The sequence below is a fragment of the Oncorhynchus kisutch genome, unplaced genomic scaffold (assembly GCF_002021735.2).
Source record: "Oncorhynchus kisutch isolate 150728-3 unplaced genomic scaffold, Okis_V2 scaffold4011, whole genome shotgun sequence".
Taxonomy (NCBI): domain Eukaryota; kingdom Metazoa; phylum Chordata; class Actinopteri; order Salmoniformes; family Salmonidae; genus Oncorhynchus; species Oncorhynchus kisutch.
In genome coordinates this window covers 200,520-223,017 of record NW_022265956.1, presented here as the reverse complement: position 1 = coordinate 223,017, position 22,498 = coordinate 200,520, and the positions used below count along the sequence as shown (strand labels likewise).

Below are 22,498 nucleotides of genomic sequence, written 5' to 3'. Positions count from 1 at the left end.
CTTTGAGCTGCTTCACCTCCTTCTTCAGAGCCGCCTCCACATCTTCATCCTCCTCTTCCTCACTACTGCTCTCCTCGGGTTCCTTAAACTGGGTTGTCAGAAGAGTTTAGAGAAGTTAGTTTAAACAAAAAAAAGACTACAAGATTTATAACTATTTTAACAAAGATTACTACCAATAAAGATGTACAGTACAAATAATAACTAATAACAATAACAATTCACAATGAAGGTTTGGCTTGGCGCAGTTACTTTAGAAATGACTCCTATTTGCGTTCAGTTGATGCCTGATTTGAATGACATGATTGGACAGTTATCCGTTCCACCAGTGACGAGTTCAAGGAAGGAATTAAGGGAAACACCTCGTCACGTATTCGTACATGGCCTCGCTAAATGTACTGCTTACATTCTCAGGTCCGTAGAGTTGGTCGGCGTATTCGTTCAGCAGGTTGAAGGCTTCCGCGGTGCATTTCCTCTCGTTCATATTGCAGGTGATGAGGACACCTTGCATGCCCACCTCGAGCTCCCGGGAACCCTTGTACTTCTTACTCCGGTGTCCGCCGCCATAGCGTTTCTTACTGCGCTTTCTCAAGTCTTGTGCTTCGGACATATTTGATCATATACAGGAGTCTTGGATAATAGTTTGTTAACTGTTAGAAAAAACACATTTACCTGGATAACATTAACTATCTGGTTTATTGTTTGGCACTAGCAAGTATAGCAGAATTGGCTAGCTAGCTAACATGCAAACACAACAAACGACACGAGCCGGGATTGCTTACGTTAGTTACTGTACTAAATCTCAATCCTTGATCGTACACGTTGGATTAAATGCTAACAATGTATCGTTTAATTTGCTTAATTACAGAGCTACTAGTCAACGTGTATCGTACTCTTTTCGATTTGACCCTGAAGGTACTCGTGGGCTCCTTCCTTCATTCAAACACGCGAGTGTTGTGAGCAGCAAAAGGGGAATCGCCGTATCGCCTTCAAAATAAAAGTCCCCAATTGAAACATGCAAACTAATAAAAATATTGAAATCATGACACAATTGGACTATAAATGTTAAACAAGGTTGGAATGTTGTTAGAAAAATTCAACATTAGACTATTTGACAAGAAAATTGTTAAATCCGTTGATCGCACTGTGGATGTATAAACTTAGGGATGATGGTCCAAGCACACCAAGACAGTCGTGGAGAGGGCACGACACAACCTATTCCCCCTCGGGAGACTGAAAAGATTTGGCACGGGTCCTCAGATCCTCAAAAGGCTTTACAGCTGCACCATCGAGAGCATGGCTGCAGCATATATTCATGCAAGAATAGCGAAATGCTTGTGCTTCTAGTTCTGACAGTACAGTAATATCTAACAAGTAATCTAACAATTCCCCAACAACAACCTTATACACACACATCAAAATGGGTGAATAAGAATATGTACATGTAAGTGTAACAGTATAAGTTTAGTCCGTCCCCTCGCCCCGACCCGGGCGCGAACCAGGGACCCTCTGCACACGTCAACATCTGACACCCACGAAGCATCGTTACCCATCACGCCACAAAAGCTGTGGCCCTTGCAGAGCAAGGGGAACCACTACTTCAAGGTCTCAGAGCAAGTGACATCACCGATTGAAATGCTATTAGCGCGCACCACCGCTAACTAGCTAGCCATTTCACATCGGTTACATAAGTATATGGATGAGCGATGGCCGAGCGACATAGGCAAGGTGCAGTAGATGGTATAAAATACAGTATGTACATGTGATATGAGTAATGTAAGATATGTAAACATGATTAAAGTGCCATTATTTAGAGTGGCATTGTATAAAGTGACTCGTGATCCATTTATTAAAGTGGCCAGTGATTTGGTCTCAATGTAGGCAGCAGCCTCTCTGAGTTAGTGATTGCTGTTTAGCAGTCTGATGGCCTTGAGATAGAAGCTGTTTTTCAGTCTCTCGGGCCCCAGCTTTGATGCAGCTGTACTGACCTCGCCTTCTGGACGGTAGCGGTGTGAACAGGCAGTGGCTCGGGTGTTTGATATCCTTGCTGATCTTTTTGGCCTTCCTACATACAGTATTTACACATGTTATGGTCTGGTGAAGGCTGGCTGAATTCTGGAAAAGAGGATGTTATTTTATCTCAGCATGCCCTACAGAGGATCCCATCTACCTGTTATTTTATCTCAGCATGCCCTACAGAGGATCCCATCTTCCTGTTATTTTATCTCCCTGTTTTTGTTTGCTTGGGAAATGTCGATACTGGAGACTGTTATCAGAAGAAACTGTGTAACCAGGCATTTTTATAGCGACTAAGAAAATGCATTGTCCTTAATTGGAAGGTTGGTTATCCTCCGACAATGTCACAATGGATGGCAGAAATGTCAAGTTATGTACCACTAGATTTGATTTGTTACAAACTTAAGGGTGTTCTGGGTAACTTTTAGAAGGTCTGGATGCCTTATATGGAATACAGTATGACGAAAGGAGTCTGTGTAGAAAACATGCCCAGGTCAGGGGAGATACTTAGTCTATTTAGGAAATCCCTAGCTGCTGGTCTGCTCAGTCCTGGTTCTGGGGGTCTGTGTAGAAAACATGCCCAGGTCAGGGGAGATACTTAGTCTATTTAGGAAATCCCTATAGCTACTGGGCTGCTCAGTCCTGGTTCTGGGGGTCTGTGTAGAAAACATGCCCAGGTCAGGGGAGATACTAAGTCTATTTAGGAAATCCCTAGCTGCTGGTCTGCTCAGTCCTGGTTCTGGGGGTCTGTGTGTTGTCACTCTGTCCTTGGCCTAACACACCCGAAACCAATAATGAATGTTTCACTAAGATCCTTAAGCTCAGCGGGGTGTGTAGGTTGGTGCGCTGCAGGGTGGTGGACTCCTAGGGGCAGGGTGGTGGACTCCTAAGGGCAGGGTGGTGGACTCCTAGGGGCAGGGTGGTGGACTCCTAGGGGCAGGGTGGGCAGGGTGGTGGGCCCCCAGGGGCAAGGTGGTGGACTCCTAGGGCCAGGGTCGTGGACCTCCAGGGGCAGGGTGGTAGACTCCTAGGGGCAGGGTGGTGTACTCCTAGGGGCAGGGTGGTGGACCCCTAGGGGCAGGGTGGTGGACCCCTAGGGGCAGGGTGGTGGACCCCTAGGGGCAGGGTGATGGACCCCTAGGGGCAGAGTGGTGGACTCCTAGGGGCAGGGTGATGGACCCCTAGGGGCAGGGTGGTGGACCCCTATGGGCAGGGTGGTGGACTCCTAGGGGCAGGGTGGTGGACTCCTAGGGGCAGGGTGGTGGACCCCTAGGGGCAGGGTGATGGACCCCTAGGGGCAGGGTGATGGACCCCTAGGGGCAGGGTGGTGGACTCCTAGGGGCAGGGTGGTGGACCCCTAGGGGCAGGGTGGTGGACCCCTATGGGCAGGGTGGTGGACTCCTAGGGGCAGGGTGGTGGGCCCCTAGGGACAGGGTGATGGACCCCTAGGGGCAGGGTGGTGGACTCCTAGGGGCAGGGTGGTGGACCCCTAGGGGCAGGACGGCGGCGACCCTGCTATATTGTGTGCAAGTAAAAAGACCTCTACAGTACCATTACGACTATGAGATGAATTATATGGAGGATGTGCTGCTCCCGAGTGGCGCAGAGGTCTAAGGCACTGCAACACAATATAGATTTCTGAATTACCTTTGATCTACTTCAGTCTTATCAATCACTTATACATATGTAATAATCTCTTACCCAGCCTGATGACTGTGGGCAGTTTGGCTTCCTGTTTGTTGTTCTATATAGAGACGACTATAAAGGTCATGGGTCATATTGGATTGTGTAGAAAGGCAGGAAATGAGCTTTCGATGCCCCACAACAAATCTGGAGCAGGAACCCCAGAACCCCCGCCAGGTTATTCCCCCCCCACTTCAAAAACTAAAGTTCCACCCCTGTATTAATTTTTACCCAGAAATGATTTGATATTGAGATAAAAAAAAACGGTTGCATTGGACCTTTAAACAAAACCTCTTTCTCTGAGAAATTGTATTGGTATAAAATAATTACATTTTCAATACCCTTTACCAATGGTGCCAATAATTATGGACGTGACTGTAAATGAATCGTTTGACACTTTTCTACTATAGCATGGGGGACTTTTATTTTGAATGTCCCCCAAATTCCGTGACCCGGATTTGACCTGTTAGTGCTACTGGCAAGAACACGTAGCTAGCTAACAAAGCTCGAAATGCAACATCTCAAGGAAAAAGGTAACTAGTAGCTAGACAGTAGTTAGCTATCGTTGCAGTGTGGTAGCATCTGCAGAGAAATGTTCCTAAAATTGTTCTCTCTTTGGCCTCTGTCTCATAGCTAACTAACTAGCTAGCTAGCTAAAGTGAGTTATTTAAGTTGCGATCAAGTGATAGCTAAGCTAGCGAGCTATATAAACTAGCCTATTACGAATTCGTCCGGAAAATTTTTATCTTGTCATTTTCCGTGGAAGCTTCACGTTATGTCAAGAGCAGTGTTTGTATTTATTAGGGATCCCCATTAGTTCCTGCCAAGGCAGCAGCTACTCTTCTTGGGGTCCAGACACACCAAAGCACCCAGATGACATATAAAACAGTGAACTATATTTGTACTGAACAAACTAAAGATAAAACAGTACGTCATATAACATCTCTACATCACAACATATCCACAACACAACATGTAAAATACCCCCATACAATTTTGAACATTTTATTTAACTAGGCAAGTCGGTACCAGAACAAATTCTTATTTACAATGACAGCCTAACCCGGACGAAGCTGGGCCAATAGTTCGCCACCCTGTGGAACTCCCAATTACGTCTGGTTGTGATACAGCCTGGAATCGAACCAGGGTCTGTAAGTGACACCTCAAGTTCTGAGATGCAGTGCCTTAGACAGCTGCACCACTCGGGAGCCATCTCCAGAACCTTCTCTTAATTGCCTATGACCACAACAAATAATAATTGCCTATAATCGCCGGTCAATCTACGTTGAGAGCGTCCGTTTCTATGGCGATTTAAAGGTGAAGTCTCAGAAATACACAATGAAAACAGGAACAGATTGTCTTTGAGGAGGGTGGATATTGAAATTCAGTCTGTTAGCTTCATGGATACCGACATGAGTGCAATGGGTCGGTAGTCATTTAGGCAGGTTACCTTAGTTTTGGGGGGCACAAGGACTATGGTGGTCTGCTTGAAACATGTAGGTATTACAGACTCGGTCAGGGAGAGGTTGAAAATGTCAATTAAGACACTTGCCAGTTGGTCCGCGCATGCTCTGAGTAAATGTCCTGGTAATGTCTGGCCCTGCGTCCTTGTGAATGTTGACCTGCTTAAAGGTCTTACTCATATCGGCTACAAAGAGTGTGATCACACAGTCGTCCGGAACAGCTGGTGCTCTCATGCATGCTTCAGTGTTGCTTGCCTCGAAGCGAACGTAAAAGGCATTTTGCCCGTCTGGTAGGCACTGGGCAGCTCACGTCTGGGTTTCCATTTGTAGTCCGTAATAGTTTGCCGCCTGCCACATCCGATGAGCGTCAGAGCCAGTGTCGGCTTCATAACAAACACTGTGAGGCAGAGAAACAACCAGCTCTGTGAGCCCTTTCCAAAGGCCATGCAATATGATTGACTGAAATGCATAATTTGAGGCTTGCCAACATTCATGCAGACTCCTACATACACTGATAACAGTCTGCACTCCAACATATGGGAAGGGTAGCCTAGTGGTTAGAGTGTAGAGGTGGCAGCGTAGCCTAGTGGTTAGAGTGTAGAGGTGGCAGCGTAGCCTAGTGGTTAGAGTGTAGAGGTGGCAGCGTAGCCTAGTGGTTAGAGTGTAGAGGTGGCAGCGTAGCCTAGTGGTTAGAGTGTAGAGGTGGCAGCGTAGCCTAGTGGTTAGAGTGTAGAGGTGGCAGCGTAGCCTAGTGGTTAGAGTGTAGAGGTGGCAGCGTAGCCTAGTGGTTAGAGTGTAGAGGTGGCAGCGTAGCCTAGTGGTTAGAGTGTAGAGGTGGCAGCGTAGCCTAGTGGTTAGAGTGTAGAGGTGGCAGCGTAGCCTAGTGGTTAGAGTGTTGGACTAGTAACCGGGAGGTTGCAAGTTCAAATCCCCGAGCTGACAAGGTACAAATCTGTCATTCTGCCCCTGAACAGGCAGTTAACCCACTGTTCCTAGGCCATCATTGAAAATAAGAATTCGTTCTTGACTGACTTGCCTAGTTAAATAAAGGTTAAATAACATATAGATCTCAGGGATAATTAGCAACATGGCATCATTTGGAAATGCCTAACTTTATTTCTGTACACTCAGGTTGACTTCCCCAGGGCATGGCCCACAAACAATGTCTCCTTTACTGAATCTGTGCCCGTAGGTCCATTTCTTCCCCCAGCGTCTATGCGTCTTTTGGTTCCTCCCCTGCGGCTGGTGTCTGCAGCTCTATGGCAGGTTGTTCAGCGGAGAGACGTCATGGACTACGGCTTGGTGGAGGAGTTTGTCGTCACTGTGTTGGACGTAGTCCCAGATCTGATGAGTTACAGGGAGAAAGTCCAACTCATCATGGGTCTGAGAGCACAGGTGAGAGATGGGGCTGATGGGTGGAGAGGGTGAAGGAGAGATGGGGCTGATAGGTGGAGAGGGTGAAGGAGAGATGGAGCTGATGGGTGGAGAGGGTGAAGGAGAGATGGAGCTGATGGGTGGAGAGGGTGAAGGAGAGATGGGGCTGATGGGTGGAGAGGGTGAAGGAGAGATGGGGCTGATGGGTGGAGAGGGTGAAGGAGAGATGGAGCTGATGGGTGGAGAGGGTGAAGGAGAGGTGGGGATGAAGGAGAGATGGGGCTGATGGGTGGAGAGGGTGAAGGAGAGATTGGGTGGAGAGGGTGAAGGAGAGATGGGGCTGATGGGTGGAGAGGGTGAAGGAGAGATGGGGCTGATGGGTGGAGAGGGTGAAGGAGAGATGAGACTCAGGAGAACCCCTTGTTTCAACACCGGGGGGGTGAGGTCACTTCATTAGATGCATGTAGTTGTTTGGTTATAATCTGGGTAATTCTATAAGAAGTAATTAGCTTGAGAACTAGCCTATACCACATTGCTATAGAAATGGATATAGTCCCGTGAAAAAGTATTCTCCCAGCGGCACCGTTTCCATAGACACGCTGCATACAACAACGTCTCCGTTTCCATAGACACGCTGCCCACAACACCGTCTCCGTTTTCATAGACACGCTGCCCACAACACCGTCTCCGTTTTCATAGACACGCTGCCCACAACACCGTCTCCGTTTCCATAGACACGCTGCCTACAACACCGTCTCCGTTTCCATAGACACGCTGCCTACAACACCGTCTCCGTTTCCATAGACACGCTGCCCACAACACCGTCTCCGTTTCCATAGACACGCTGCCCACAACACCGTGCTAAAACGTCTCCGTTTCCATAGACACGCTGCCTACAACACCGTCTCCGTTTCCATAGACACGCTGCCCACAACACCGTCTTCGTTTCCATAGACACGCTGCCTACAACACCGTCTCCGTTTCCATAGAGCCGCTGCCCACAACACCGTCTCCGTTTCCATAGACATGCTGCCTACAACACCGTCTCCGTTTCCATAGACACGCAGCCTACAACACCGCCTCCGTTTCTATAGACATGCTGCCCACAACACCGTCTCCGTTTCCATAGACACGCTGCCCACAACACCGTGCTAAAACGTCTCCGTTTCCATAGACACGCTGCCTACAACACCGTGTTAAAATGTCTCCGTTTCCATAGACATGCTGCCTACAACACCGTGCTAAAACGTCTCCGTTTCCATAGACACGCTGCCTACAACACCGTGCTAAAACGTCTCCGTTTCCATAGACACGCTGCCTACAACACCGTGCTAAAATGTCTCCGTTTCCATAGACACGCTGCCTACAACACCGTGCTAAAATGTCTCCGTTTCCATAGACACGCTGCCTACAACACCGTGCTAAAACGTCTCCGTTTCCATAGACACGCTGCCTACAACACCGTGCTAAAATGTCTCCGTTTCCATAGACACGCTGCCTACAACACCGTGCTAAAATGTCTCCGTTTCCATAGACACGCTGCCTACAACACCGTGCTAAAATGTCTCCGTTTCCATAGACACGCTGCCTACAACACCGTGCTAAAACGTCTCCGTTTCCATAGACACGCTGCCTACAACACCGTGCTAAAACATCTCCGTTTCCATAGACACGCTGCCCACAACACCGTGCTAAAACGTCTCCGTTTCCATAGACACGCTGCCTACAACACCGTGCTAAAATGTCTCCGTTTCCATAGACACGCTGCCTACAACACCGTGCTAAAATGTCTCCGTTTCCATAGACACGCTGCCTACAACACCGTGCTAAAACGTCTCCGTTTCCATAGACACGCTGCCTACAACACCGTGCTAAAATGTCTCCGTTTCCATAGACACGCTGCCCACAACACCGTGCTAAAACGTCTCCGTTTCCATAGACACGCTGCCTACAACACCGTGCTAAAATGTCTCCGTTTCCATAGACACGCTGCCCACAACACCGTGCTAAAATGTCTCCGTTTCCATAGACACGCTGCCCACAACACCGTGCTAAAATGTCTCCGTTTCCATAGACACGCTGCCCACAACACCGTGCTAAAATGTCTCCGTTTCCATAGACACGCTGCCCACAACACCGTGCTAAAATGTCTCCGTTTCCATAGACACGCTGCCCACAACACCGTGCTAAAATGTCTCCGTTTCCATAGACACGCTGCCCACAACACCGTGCTAAAATGTCTCCGTTTCCATAGACACGCTGCCCACAACACCGTGCTAAAATGTCTCCGTTTCCATAGACACGCTGCCTACAACACCGTGCTAAAATGTCTCCGTTTCCATAGACACGCTGCCCACAACACCGTGCTAAAATGTCTCCGTTTCCATAGACACGCTGCCCACAACACCGTGCTAAAATGTCTCCGTTTCCATAGACACGCTGCCCACAACACCGTGCTAAAACGGCTCCGTGGGAAACGGCTCCGTGGGAAACGGCTCCGTGGGAAACGGCTCCGTGGGAAACGGCTCCGTGGGAAACGGCTCATCTCAATACACTGGTTTTGTTTGCTGGAATTATTAAAAATAAAAATACATCTTTACTTTTATTCCCATCAGCTGGTTCTGAAGTTGTTGTTCTCAGAACACCTCGCCGACTATGATACCATCCAGTCACATCTGAATAGGATGAAAACCTGTAGCATCACTCATAGGGACAACCAGGTGAGTGTCACTCAGAACACCTCGCCAACTCTGACACCATCCAGTCACACCTCAATAAGATGAAACCTGTAGCATCACTCATAGGGACAACCAGGTGAGTGTCACTCAGAACACCTCGCTGACTCTGACACCATCCAGTCACACCTCAATAAGATGAAACCTGTATCATCACGCATAGGGACAACCAGGTGAGTGTCACTCAATGACATTGTAACTCTGCTGGTATTATTTGTAGTGGTTGATACCAAACCATAGCGACAGAAACACGGCTCACCTTTGTATCCGTTTCCATGGATACATGATAACGTTGTATCGGTGTCATAATGGCTTCTGGGACAGCATGGCCAGCGCCATTGAGGGATGTCTCCATTTTAAAGAAGTCCATTTTCTTCTTGGTGTAAAACTAATATTGGTGATGTACCGCCACCTGCAGTGCTGGGGTCTTGAACCGAATCTAGTGTGTCATTCATTTAGTTTGGCCACTAGATGACAGTCATATAACATAAAGCCATTTAAAAACAATAGCACTCTTTATGAAAAAGAAGACATTCGCTCTGATCATTGGCTGATCGCTCCCAACCCATAGGATTCCCCACCCAGTTGACTACTTTAAAATTGTGGAAGCCTTCAATGTCATTATCCATTATCCATGCTAAAATAGGTTATATCCATCCAGAGAGGGACGTCAACGACATTCACACAGCTTGTGATTGTGCCATGTGCTCTGGTTAGCCAGGCAAGGTGTTCTAGATGCTGACTCTTTTGATTTATTCACTGTGCTATCCATACTTCCTGTTATTCACTGTGCTATCCATACTTCCTGTTATTCACTGTGCTATCCATACTTCCTGTTATTCACTGTGCTATCTATACTTCCTGTTATTCACTGTGCTATCTATACTTCCTGTTATTCACTGTGCTATCTATACTTCCTGTTATTCACTGTGCTATCTATACTTCCTGTTATTCACTGTGCTATCTATACTTCCTGTTATTCACTGTGCTATCTATACTTCCTGTTATTCACTGTGCTATCTATACTTCCTGTTATTCACTGTGCTATCTATACTTCCTGTTATTCACTGTGCTATCTATACTTCCTGTTATTCACTGTGCTATCTATACTTCCTGTTATTCACTGTGCTATCTATACTTCCTGTTATTCACTGTGCTATCCATACTTCCTGTTATTCACTGTGCTATCCATACTTCCTGTTATTCACTGTGCTATCTATACTTCCTGTTAGTCACTGTGCTATCCATACTTCCTGTTAGTCACTGTGCTATCCATACTTCCTGTTATTCACTGTGCTCTCCATACTTCCTGTTATTCACTGTGCTATCCATACTTCCTGTTAGTCACTGTGCTATCCATACTTCCTGTTATTCACTGTGCTATCCATACTTCCTGTTATTCACTGTGCTATCCATACTTCCTGTTATTCACTGTGCTATCCATACCTCCTGTTATTCACTGTGCTATCCATACTTCCTGTTAGTCACTGTGCTATCCATACTTCCTGTTATTCACTGTGCTATCTATACTTCCTGTTATTCACTGTGCTATCCATTCACTGTCCTATCCATACTTCCTGTTAGTCACTGTGCTATCCATACTTCCTGTTATTCACTGTGCTATCTATACTTCCTGTTATTCACTGTGCTATCCATTTACTGTGCTATCTATACTTCCTGTTAGTCACTGTGCTATCCATACTTCCTGTTATTCACTGTGCTATCTATACTTCCTGTTATTCACTGTGCTATCCATTCACTGTGCTATCTATACTTCCTGTTATTCACTGTGCTATCCATACTTCCTGTTAGTCACTGTGCTCTCCATACTTCCTGTTATTCACTGTGCTATCCATACTTCCTGTTAGTCACTGTGCTATCCATACTTCCTGTTAGTCACTGTGCTATCCATACTTCCTGTTAGTCACTGTGCTAGCCATACTTCCTGTTAGTCACTCTTCTATCTATACTTCCTGTTATTCACTGTGCTATCCATACTTCCTGTTATTCACTGTGCTATCCATACTTCATGTTATTCACTGTGCTCTCCATACTTCCTGTTAGTCACTGTGCTCTCCATACTTCCTGTTATTCACTGTGCTATCCATACTTCCTGTTATTCACTGTGCTATCCATACTTCCTGTTATTCACTGTGCTATCCATACTTCCTGTTATTCACTGTGCTATCTATACTTCCTGTTATTCACTGTGCTATCCATACTTCCTGTTATTCACTGTGCTATCCATACTTCCTGTTATTCACTGTGCTCTCCATACTTCCTGTTAGACACTGTGCTATCCATACTTCCTGTTAGTCACTGTGCTATCCATACTTCCTGTTATTCACTGTGCTATCTATACTTCCTGTTATTCACTGTGCTATCCATACTTCCTGTTATTCACTGTGCTATCCATACTTCCTGTTATTCACTGTGCTCTCCATACTTCCTGTTAGACACTGTGCTATCCATACTTCCTGTTATTCACTGTGCTATCCATACTTCCTGTTATTCACTGTGCTATCTATACTTCCTGTTATTCACTGTGCTATCCATACTTCCTGTTATTCACTGTGCTATCCATACTTCCTGTTATTCACTGTGCTCTCCATACTTCCTGTTAGACACTGTGCTATCCATACTTCCTGTTAGTCACTGTGCTATCCATACTTCCTGTTAGTCACTGTGCTCTCCATACTTCCTGTTATTCACTGTGCTCTCCATACTTCCTGTTAGTCACTGTGCTATCCATACTTCCTGTTATTCACTGTGCTATCCATACTTCCTGTTAGTCACTGTGCTCTCCATACTTCCTGTTATTCACTGTGCTCTCCATACTTCCTGTTAGTCACTGTGCTATCCATACTTCCTGTTATTCACTGTGCTATCCATACTTCCTGTTATTCACTGTGCTATCCATACTTCCTGTTAGTCACTGTGCTCTCCATACTTCCTGTTATTTACTGTGCTCTCCATACTTCCTGTAGATTTGTGATCCTGAGGTGGAGGCATCAGAATCCAACTTCCTGAAGCTGATTAAAACGCTGCTGGAAGACCCAGTTGAGAGAGAACGCTTCTTTCAGGTCAGTGACTAAGTAGCTGATTCTGTTGATGATGATGATGATGGTGGTGAGGAGGATAATAACTCCAAGGTGTTGAATGCTTTGTCAAGGTAGTATTCAATGCTTAGATTTAAAAAAAGCACTGTCCTATTCTCTTCTTCTTTGGTTGTTTCCCAGAACGTTTTTCCAGAGGAATTCGGCCCCCAGTATCACTCCGCACTGCAGACTCTGGTGTGGGAGTTCCTCTCCAGACTGGAGAAGCTGCTTCCAACACCGACCCTTCAACAGGTACCACCATAACGCCTTAGTATCTTCATCAGCGCCGGACCGAGGCTTCATACATCAGGGTGATACCAAACATTTACACAAATACAAAAATATCAATTAGTTGGATGAATAGATACATGTTTTATGTATTTTACCTTTATTTAACCAGGCAAGTCAGTAAAGAACTAATTCTTATTTTCAATGACAGCCTAGGAACAGTGGGTTAACTGCCTGTTCAGGGGCAGAAGGACATATTTGTACCTTGTCAGCTCGGGGGTTTGAACTTGCAACCTTCCGGTTACTAGACCAACGCTCTAACCACTAGGTTACCCTGCCGCCAGGTATATTTTATACCATTGTGCGTTTTAATACCATTCATGCATATTGTCAGCGTCCTGGTGAAACACAGTTTCTTTTCAGATGTAATAATGTGGTATACTTCAGCAGCCACACTTTAAATATTGTACAACTTCATATTGCCTCTTGTAGTTATTCTTTGGAACGCTACTCGTCTAACACCGTCTAAGCCATTAAAAACTTTAAAAACGTGCAGACTGGTCTGGAATAGTATGCTTAAATACACCTTTTTGAAACCATTTATACTTTAAAAACTATTAAATGTTTTTTCCTTCTAAAAAAAACTTAATCCACTTTAATGGAATTTCTTCCAACATTCTAACGCTTCTATTGTTGAATACCCCCGTGACTTTCTGTAAACATTGTCACTTTTGATGCAAATCAGCGGACTTTGACCACTTTCCCAACAACTTAGACAAAAACTTAAGAGCATACAACATCTTAAGGCTGTTTTATACTTGGCCAAACGACGTGTTTGTAGACAATTACAATTTCGACAAGTGTCGTTGGTCAAAACGACATTTCATTTATACTCCGGTGGACTTGACTGTCTGTCGACCGTAGCTGCGACTGTCGGTTTCCATGTTCATGTTGCAGACGTAAAACTGAACTTTGACCTCCGTTTTCGGAGTCCGTTGTCATGGTTACCAGAAACGAGAGCGGGCACGCGTTCTAAAAGATCTTTATGTAGAATGTCCGGATTTTATTTCGTTACATTATTTAGATCTTGTTGTAATTTATCTTCCTGTAATGCTGGCTACAAATTAGCTGAAGTTAAGACGTTGTCAGCTATATGCTCTGGTCATTATTTTAACTGGCTAGGCAGCTAGCTAACAAGCTAGAAACAAAACAAACATTGTTTAGGAAGTTGAGGTTATGATATTCTAGAACTGGATCTGTTGTCATTGTCAAGCCCTTCTCTTTCCCTCAGACTGCATCTTGGTTTCTACAACAAGTTAGACAAAAACGTAGTGTATGAAATCCTAGTCTACTCTGCTTTTCAAATCTAAAATCACAACACTTCTTCCACTACCACAAAAATACATTCAAATAGCTCAAGCAAGTCACACAATGTTTCTTTATGGACAATTACAATCTAGTTGCTTGTATTAAAAGTTCACAAGGTAATTTGAATTATTTTTATTAATTATACTACCGGCAGTAAACTTTTACAGGACGTGGATGGCAATAACAGCTTTTTTTTATGTAAAAAATAATAATAGTCAAGAAATGTACATTTTCTAGGGCAACGAGGTTATGATATTATAGAACTGGATCTGTTTCCATTCTCTTTCCCTCAGACTGCATCTTGGTTTCTACCTGACCACTCTGTCCTGGAGCAGTGTGAGCAGTCTGTGCGTCACCCTCAACCTTTGAGGACCCTTCTCCAGTACCACACCAACCTTTCTCCAATCCCACATGTTGAGGCCAATGGTAGGAGAAGAAGACTTTTGGAAAAATGAGGGAATTATATTTTAATGTTCTTTACGTTTTTTTGACATTCGTTTTTTTAATATTGCCTTTTCTTCTTCTCTTGTCCTCAGCTCTGTCATCTGAAGACAACCACATCCTGTCTCCATCTCCCCGAGAGTCATCCACTGACCAAGCTGACCCAGAGATCCAATCAGAACCCATACAGACATTTATGACCATTCAAAGCCCTGCATCATATTGTTGTGAGTCAGTAATGACACCTTCGCTGGATTACAGGGAGAGTCAACGAGGGATTCATTTAGACCGCACTGCAAATGTCGCCATTTTGCCTTCGAATGAAGAGGTGGACCAGCGTGTCAACAAGGAAACTCTTGACAAAGAGAGTGAAATGGATCAGGCTTTTCTTCTCCTTCGTGCTGACAGTGGGCCGAAAATCCAACCGGGAGCTCACCGCTTCGAAAAGGAAGCGCAGGACGTTTCTGATTGGTCTACGTCCTGTCGGCTCCGTCAGCCCACGGTGCTGCTGCACAGACTTGACATTACTGATACGCTGTCACCTGTGTCAGAGGTCTTTCCAACGCCGAGCAGAGAGAGGCTTCAGATTGACATTACTGATACGCTGTCACCTGTGTCAGAGGTCTTTCCAACACCGAGCAGAGAGAGGCTTCAGATTGACAATGTGGAAACCCAAGGACGGAGAGGAGAACGGGTCGTATCACAAAAGAGCGAGAGGAATGTCGACGTAGAGCCCTCAGATAGCCGACCTCGATATTCTCTGGTTCCTGGCCCATGTCGTACTAAGGGGCAGCCTAAAAAAAGCAGGCGTGTCAAAATATGCTCCTTGTGTGGGGAAACTTTCAGGGAAGCAAAGGATTTGACAGCACACATAACATCTCACACTGAGCAGAGGTCTTACCAGTACACCCTGTGTAGTAGACAAGACGTTGAACACCGTGACGACTTAGAGAAGCATCGGCAGAATGTGTGTGATGCGGCAGCTCAACCAGAAGAGGATAACACGTCTGCTACATCGACGAGGGACAGAGATATCTCAGCCCCACGACACTTTACCTCAGCCCCAACCAGGAGCTCACCGCCTCGAAGAGGAAGTGCACAGAGATATCTCAGTCCCAACCAGGAGCTCACCGCCTCGAAAAGGAAGTGCACAGAGATATCTCAGCCCCAACCAGGAGCTCACCGCCTCGAAAAGGAAGTGCAGGACGTTTCTAATTTGTGCAGGACATCGACGAGGGATTGCACAGAGATATCTCAGCCCCACGACACTTTACCCCAGAGAAGGCACAAGACAACCCAACACGGTAAACCAAGACAGTCTTCCAAAGTCACCAAACGCTCCGTGTGTGACGAGACCTTCAGTAAGGCATCGCACCTGGGATACACACCTGGGAAGCTCCTCAACTGTGGGGATGTTTCTGAGAACTCCACTTTGAAGAAACACAAAAAAGTGTGTTTGAAGACAAAGACACGTCTCTCTTGCTCTCTGTGCGGAGACACCTTTACGCTCTCTGAGCCAAACGAGCGTGAGGACGTGAACCCACAGCAACTTCCGAGGGAGGCTCTTCCAGAGGCCGCCGCTGTTTTGGCAGCAGTAGAAAATTCGACAGAGATACCTCAGCCCTCAAACACAACACCCCAAAACCCAACCACCTCCAATGCTCTGCCCTTTCAGCTAGCTAATCATTACAGAAAATGCCTTTTATGTAAAGAGGCTTTTGATAACGGAGAAGACCTGAGAAGACATCTGAGATTTCAACATGGTGTACTTCCTTACCTGTGCTTTAAATGTGGGGAGAGTTTCCAAAGCACCTCTGATCAGAAGAAACACTCGGACCAGTGTTCCGGTCAAAACATTCCAGAGTCCAGGAAGTGTCCCGGTTGCAGGACGAGGACTTCTCAATGTAGACAACAGCAGGAAATGACAAGTCAGGAAGGGAACCTTAAAAGACACCAGACAGCCTGGTCGCCACAACATACAGGGGAAAACGAGATGGAGACCCCACAGTCCAGCAGCACAGACGTCGACTTCTCAAATGACTCTCGGCAACACCGGCTAAACCAATCCGTCGATCAATCAAAGTTATTTGTAAGGTGCTTTTTCGATCAGCGAACTGCTCTTACAGTAAGCAGGTCTAGACCCCGAAGATTGAACCGCTGTGATGAGACGGACTTTCAGACACAGCAAGACTTTAATGAGGAAGTGAATCCAAGCCAAACCCTAAGGGAGGTTGACCCAGCAGGTGGAGGCACATCTCAGCCTTCAAGGGGGAACGGGATAGAGACTCCCCAGCCCCACAGTACTGAATCCCAGAACCCAACAACCTGCGCCGCTTCCCCCACTCTGCCCCCTGGTGTGAATTTAGATTCTAGAACATGTCACGTGTGTTCCAAGAGTTTTCGTAGGAAACAATCCCTGATTTTGCATCTGAGACGGCACGGTGAAGGAGCCATTAACTGTCCCATATGTTCAAGGTGCTTTGGTCGCAACAGGGATTTAAAGTTTCACCTGGCCAACAAATCAGGTTGTGGGCCAACGCGGCGTAATCTTACCACCGTAATCGTTCCCACAAAAGACACGCCGGTCTTCACCTGCCCCGAATGTCTGCAACAGTTCACAAGCGAAAAGAAACTGAAATCACACATGGTATGTCACACAGGAGACGGGTTCTCCTGTAGCTTTTGTGGCAAAATGTTTGCCGGACACAACCAATTGAAGTTTCATATTCGTTGTCATAGTTACAGGCCTTATCTATGTGATACGTGTGGCAAGGATTTCCCATCTCAGAGTGCGTTGGAATCACACGAGCGTGTGCACACAGACGAGCGGGCATACTCTTGCACAGACTGTGGGAAAACCTTTAAGCGTAAGGGTACGCTGACACAACACCGACTGATTCATACGGGGGAGCGGCCATTCGCGTGTGCTCTTTGTCAAGTACGTTTTACCACCAATAAGCATCTGAAACTGCACATGATGTGTCACACGGGGGAGAGGCCTTTTAAATGTCCGGTTTGTGGAAGGGGCTTTAGACAGAAAGGCGATTTGAGACAACATCAAGCTTCTTGTTCCTAGTTGCCTTTGGGGGCTCAAGAGGTTAAGATAAAAGAGTTCTTACGTTCTTATTGTGTCTGTCAGTATTCCGACGTTCTAATTCCGTCTCACCCTGCAGGGTTCATAACATCTGGTAAATCTGTGAATTCCAGCCAATCCGACTGTGTGAAGAACGTCTCTCCAACTGGTAACTACTTGTGAAGGAAACGTATCTGTCCTCTCTGAGCTTCCGGCTTCTTCCACATGCGGAACTCTGACGTCACAAAGGAAATCACCTTTGAATAACAGCAGTTTTTGGCAGTTAAATGCAACAACAAAACATTATTTATATAAAAAAATAATATATATATAAATCTATTAATGTGTTTTTTTGAAAACAAGTTGTTAGTGAGCAGGTTGCTGTACTTTCAGTTTGTGGTTGAAACAGTTTTGCCATCCAGCCAATCGGCGTTTTCTAAATTGGTCCAAAGCATGTGAATGTACTCAACTCGTCGCGCCCAGTTTCCCGTTTGTCATGAAGGCAGCATAAAGCACGCCCATAGGAACTGCCGCAGGTGCATTCCATTACGGTTTGGAATGGAGACTTCAACTTACGATTTTAACGAGGTTATCAATTAGTCTATTAGACCAATGTCAATGGGGATGTTTCGAAATGCAATAGACCTTATACCACCCGTCGCATAAATAAGGCGAATTAAGTACGACATAAATGGTTAAAAAAAAAAATTGTCTTGCACAATTGTCCATGGCTGTCTTATTGCAACGATCCAGAACGTTCTGAGAGTTGATTAAATATTGTCGGGTTATCTTATTGGAGGAATCACTGAAGACTGAAACGCGATAGAATGCTGTTGTAACAGATCTCTCAGTGGGCAGATGTTCCATTTGGGTACGTTGTTGGGGAGGGATGATGCACCGCCCAGTTTCAAGCACGCGTGTAGAAGTCTGAATACTGCGGCTCGTGCCAGTAAAACTCATAATTCAGCCAACTTGGAAAAGAGCACTCGTCATTTTGATTTGTGATATACACTAACCAGATGTATTTTGTCGGGTAAATTAGATTCCTGTTGGGTGGTTCTTATCAACAGACTAAATCCCTTCTACCTTTTCCACAAAAAACTTTAGAATTCTCCATATTGAATGAGGTCATTTAGAATTCTCCATATTGAATGAGGTCATTTAGAATTCTCCATATTGAAGGAGGTAATTTTGAATTCTCCATATTGAATGAGGTAATTTTGAATTCTCCATATTGAAGGAGGTAATTTTGAATTCTCCATATTGAAGGAGGTAATTTTGAATTCTCCATATTGAAGGAGGTAATTTTGAAATCTCAATATTGAAGGAGGTAATTTTGAATTCTCCATATTGAATGAGGTCATTTTGAATTCTCCATATTGAATGAGGTCATTTTCAATTCTCCATATTGAATGAGGTCATTTTGAATTCTCCATATTGAATGAGGTCATTTTGAATTCTCCATATTGAATGAGGTCATTTTGAATTCTCCATATTGATTGAGGTCATTTTGAATTCTCCATATTGAAGGAGGTAATTTTGAATTCTCCATATTGAAGGAGGTCATTTTGAATTCTCCATATTGAATGAGATCATATTGAATGAGGTCATTTTGAATTCTCCATATTGATTGAGGTCATTTTGAATTCTCCATATTGAATGAGGTCATTTTCAATTCTCCATATTGAATGAGGTCATTTTCAATTCTCCATATTGAATGAGGTCATTTTGAATTCTCCATATTGAATGAGGTCATTTTGAATTCTCCATATTGAAGGAGGTCATTTTGAATTCTCCATATTGAATGAGATCATTTTGAATTCTCCATATTGAATGAGGTCATTTTGAATTCTCCATATTGATTGAGGTAATTTTGAATTCTCCATATTGAAGGAGGTAATTTTGAAATCTCCATATTGAAGGAGGTATTTTGAAATCTCCATATTGAAGGAGGTAATTTTGAAATCTCCATATTGAAGGAGGTCATTTTGAATTCTCCATATTGAATGAGGTCATTTTGAATTCTCCATATTGAAGGAGGTAATTTTGAATTCTCCATATTGAATGAGGTAATTTTGAATTCTCCATATTGAATGAGGTAATTTTGAATTCTCCATATTGAATGAGGTAATTTTGAATTCTCCATATTGAAGGAGGTAATTTTGAATTCTCCCTTTTTGAACGAAATAATCTAATCTGTTGAAAAAGTTGATTTTTTTTAAATGACAAACTTCTTAGCTTTGTAAAACAGCCAATTGTATATATCCTTTACAAAACTGCAACTATATGTCTACAAGAATTGTAATAAACATAACAGCAACCCATGCATTATCCTCAATTTTATCATGCTTCCATTTTGTATGTTTACAATTTGTTCTACGATGGAATGAACCGTAAGAAACACGTCAAAACGAATCATTTTGGCCCCTCCCCGATCTGTCTTCGTGTAAAGTTAAAGACAACAGGTTCTGAATTTAAATCGATTGTACAGAAATGATTATTCTGTGGGAATCATTCTTAAAGGTTTTGGTTGTTACAGGTAACTGCCAAAATAATGGAAACAAAGAAGGCGCAGCTACACAGGTGTGGTTCCTGAGTTAATTAAGCAATTAACATCCCATCATGCTTAGGGTCATGTACTGGTATAAAAATGCTGGGCAGGCCATTATTTTGGCTACCATGGCTATGCTCTCATAGGATGACAATGCCCCCCATCCACAGGGCATGAGGGGTCACAGAATGGTTTGATGAGCATGAAAACGATGTAAACCACATGCCATGGCTGTCTCAGTCACCAGATCTCAACCCAGTTGAACTATGGGAGGTTCTGAAGCAGTGCCAGAGCCAGCGTTTTCCCACCACCATTAACAAAGTAACTAATTATTGAATTTCTCATGGAATAAGGGTGTCACATCCCTCCAATAGAGTTCCAGACTCTTGTATAATCTATGCCAAGGTGCATTGAAGTTGTCCTGGCTCGTGGTGACCCAACACCCTAATAAGACACTTATGTTGGTGTTTCCTGTATTTTGGCAGTTACGTATGTCAGTCGTGAGACACGGGCTGAATTAACACGATAAAGCACAAATGATTGAAAGCCACAATCATTTCTATCTTAATAATCAAATCATTTTCTGGGTAACAAATAAGTACCTTACTGTGATTGTTTTCAATTCAAATTGTCAAAAATAAACAAACATTGCTTCTCAGCAAAGAGCAATTTCTGAAGCTAGAATTTTGCTCGGACTGTCTGGGAGTGGCCTTAGTGGGGAGGTGAAAACAGAAAACCAGCTGTTATTGGCAGAGAAGTTTGGAACTCTCTTATTGGTCCATTAACTCATTTACCTTCCGGTGATGTCACCAGGCAGGGTATTTGGTATTTTATTAGGATACCTATAAAACAGACATAATACAGAACATTAAAAGACAAGAACAACTCTTCAGGTCCTGAACCTCTCTGGTCAGATCGTCCATTATTTTATTAGTTGAATCCACCAGTATTTGGACAAAACACTTGAAGCTATTTTGTTCTTGTCACAACCGCTTGTAGATCTATTTTTGTTAATGTAAAAGATCTTTCACGTGCGATAGACACCACTGTCCTCAACGGTACTCTCGCCAGCTCTGTTCTTTGTCATGGCAGCTAGGGAAAAACTCCATCCCACCAAAACAGAGATTTCAGGCGCTCTTTTGAAACAGCTCTTACACTAAAAGGGCATTATCATCTTTTTCACAATATTATTCCAACCTCATAGTGTGGAAATATATATAAAACACAGGAAAATCATGTTTTTGAATGCACTGGGCCTTTAACTAATGTGACCATTAAACTGCATTTACTATATTGCAGATTGCACCTTCAATAAGATACTTTGGTGAAGATAGAGAGGACTGAGAAGCTCTCAAAACAACGTTGTTTCGCTGTCCTCTTGGATAGAGAGGACCGAGTAGAAGCTCTCAAAACAACGTTGTTTCGCTGTCCTCTTGGATAGAGAGGACTGAGTAGAAGCTCTCAAAACAACGTTGTTTCGCTGTCCTCTTGGATAGAGAGGACTGAGTAGAAGCTCTCAAAACAACGTTGTTTCGCTGTCCTCTTGGATAGAGAGGACTGAGTAGAAGCTCTCAAAACAACGTTGTTTCGCTGTCCTCTTGTTTAGTTCCAGAACCATCTCTTTTAATCCACTTCTTTTACTGTTCCTCCTATTCGTTTGTTTTCTGGTCACATGGTTCTCTTCTTCTCTGCCGTCATTGGGTTCATCTACAGTAGCTTGGTTCCTAGTTCTGCTTTAACTACAAGAGGGTTTTTAAAAAACTGAATAGACTTACGTTAGCCTTGGACGTGGTGTAGCCAAAGCCACCATTCATTCTTCGTGAGTGTGGCTAACTGTTACTATCTAAAACCAAAGAAGAAGAAGGCTCGCTTCGTGAGTGTGGCTAACTGTTACTATCTAAAACCAAAGAAGAAGAAGGCTCACTATTAAAACTATACGGGAGCTTCTCAACGAATCCATACTGTACACTAGTAATGCAAAGACTGACCAATGTGCAAGACATTTGACATCTGGTGTTGCAGGTAAGTATAGTGTATGTTGTGCTGTGTGTGTTTAGTCCATCACGTTCTCTTTCAGGGGAACAGTTCATCTCATCAGTGTGTTGTTATTTTGTGTTCAGTAGGTGACGGTGATTGCGGCGGTACACCGCTCCTTCTGCGGTGCGGACGTGATATATGAACGTTCAGTGTCAGCTGGCTGGATGACGACTGCTGGCTTCCAGCGACCATGCTCCTGGATTCTAACTGACTCTGTCGTTCAGTGTCAGCTGGCTTCCAGAGACCATGCTCCTGGATTATAACTGACTCTCTGTCGTTCAGTGTCAGCTGGCTTCCAGAGACCATGCTCCTGGATTCTAACTGACTCTCTGTCGATCAGTGTCAGCTGGCTTCCAGAGACCATGCTCCTGGATTCTAACTGACTCTCTGTCGTTCAGTGTCAGCTGGCTTCCAGAGACCATGCTCCTGGATTC

The 22,498-nt window shown here is 44.5% G+C and overlaps 2 protein-coding genes across 5 annotated transcripts in view; one reads left to right on the top strand and one right to left on the bottom strand.

Annotated features, from left to right (window-relative positions):
- LOC109880407 (THUMP domain-containing protein 1) overlaps positions 1-967 on the bottom strand; it is a 9,863-nt gene extending 8,896 nt beyond the window's left edge. Inside the window, exons 1-2 of the mRNA XM_031821726.1 lie at positions 404-967; positions 1-88 (exon numbers count right to left, since the gene is read on the bottom strand). The exon at positions 1-88 is cut by the window's left edge and continues 84 nt beyond it. Of these exons, the coding sequence (XP_031677586.1) occupies positions 1-88; positions 404-607 (292 nt within the window). The 5' untranslated portion in view covers positions 608-967. The remainder of the gene's footprint in view (positions 89-403) is intronic.
- Positions 968-4,083: 3,116 nt separating this feature from the next.
- Positions 4,084-19,814, top strand: LOC109880414 (zinc finger protein Xfin). Of its 4 annotated transcripts, none has more exons than XM_031821730.1 (8): positions 4,123-4,229; positions 6,352-6,554; positions 9,149-9,253; positions 12,256-12,351; positions 12,508-12,618; positions 14,256-14,388; positions 14,499-14,956; positions 15,026-19,814. In XM_031821730.1, exons 1-8 carry the CDS (start codon positions 4,208-4,210, stop codon positions 17,477-17,479), a joined length of 3,582 nt encoding a protein of 1,193 aa, XP_031677590.1. In that variant the 5' UTR covers positions 4,123-4,207; the 3' UTR covers positions 17,480-19,814. The 4 variants fall into 4 exon arrangements, with proteins under 4 accessions (XP_031677589.1, XP_031677590.1, XP_031677591.1 ...); XM_031821731.1 differs by having other exon boundaries at positions 14,499-17,341; positions 17,577-19,814; XM_031821729.1 differs by having other exon boundaries at positions 4,084-4,229; positions 14,499-19,814.
- Positions 19,815-22,498: the final 2,684 nt, after the last annotated feature.

What these genes read in the sequence shown, in the direction of transcription:
- LOC109880414 (XM_031821729.1), top strand. Translation starts at nt 4,208, where the DNA reads ATGCAACATCTCAAGGAAAAAG. An exon ending in TCATGGGTCTGAGAGCACAG is followed by an intron (nt 6,555 to 9,148) that starts GTGAGAGATGGG and finishes TATTCCCATCAG; the next exon opens with CTGGTTCTGAAGTTGTTGTT. An exon ending in CAACACCGACCCTTCAACAG is followed by an intron (nt 12,619 to 14,255) that starts GTACCACCATAA and finishes TCTTTCCCTCAG; the next exon opens with ACTGCATCTTGGTTTCTACC.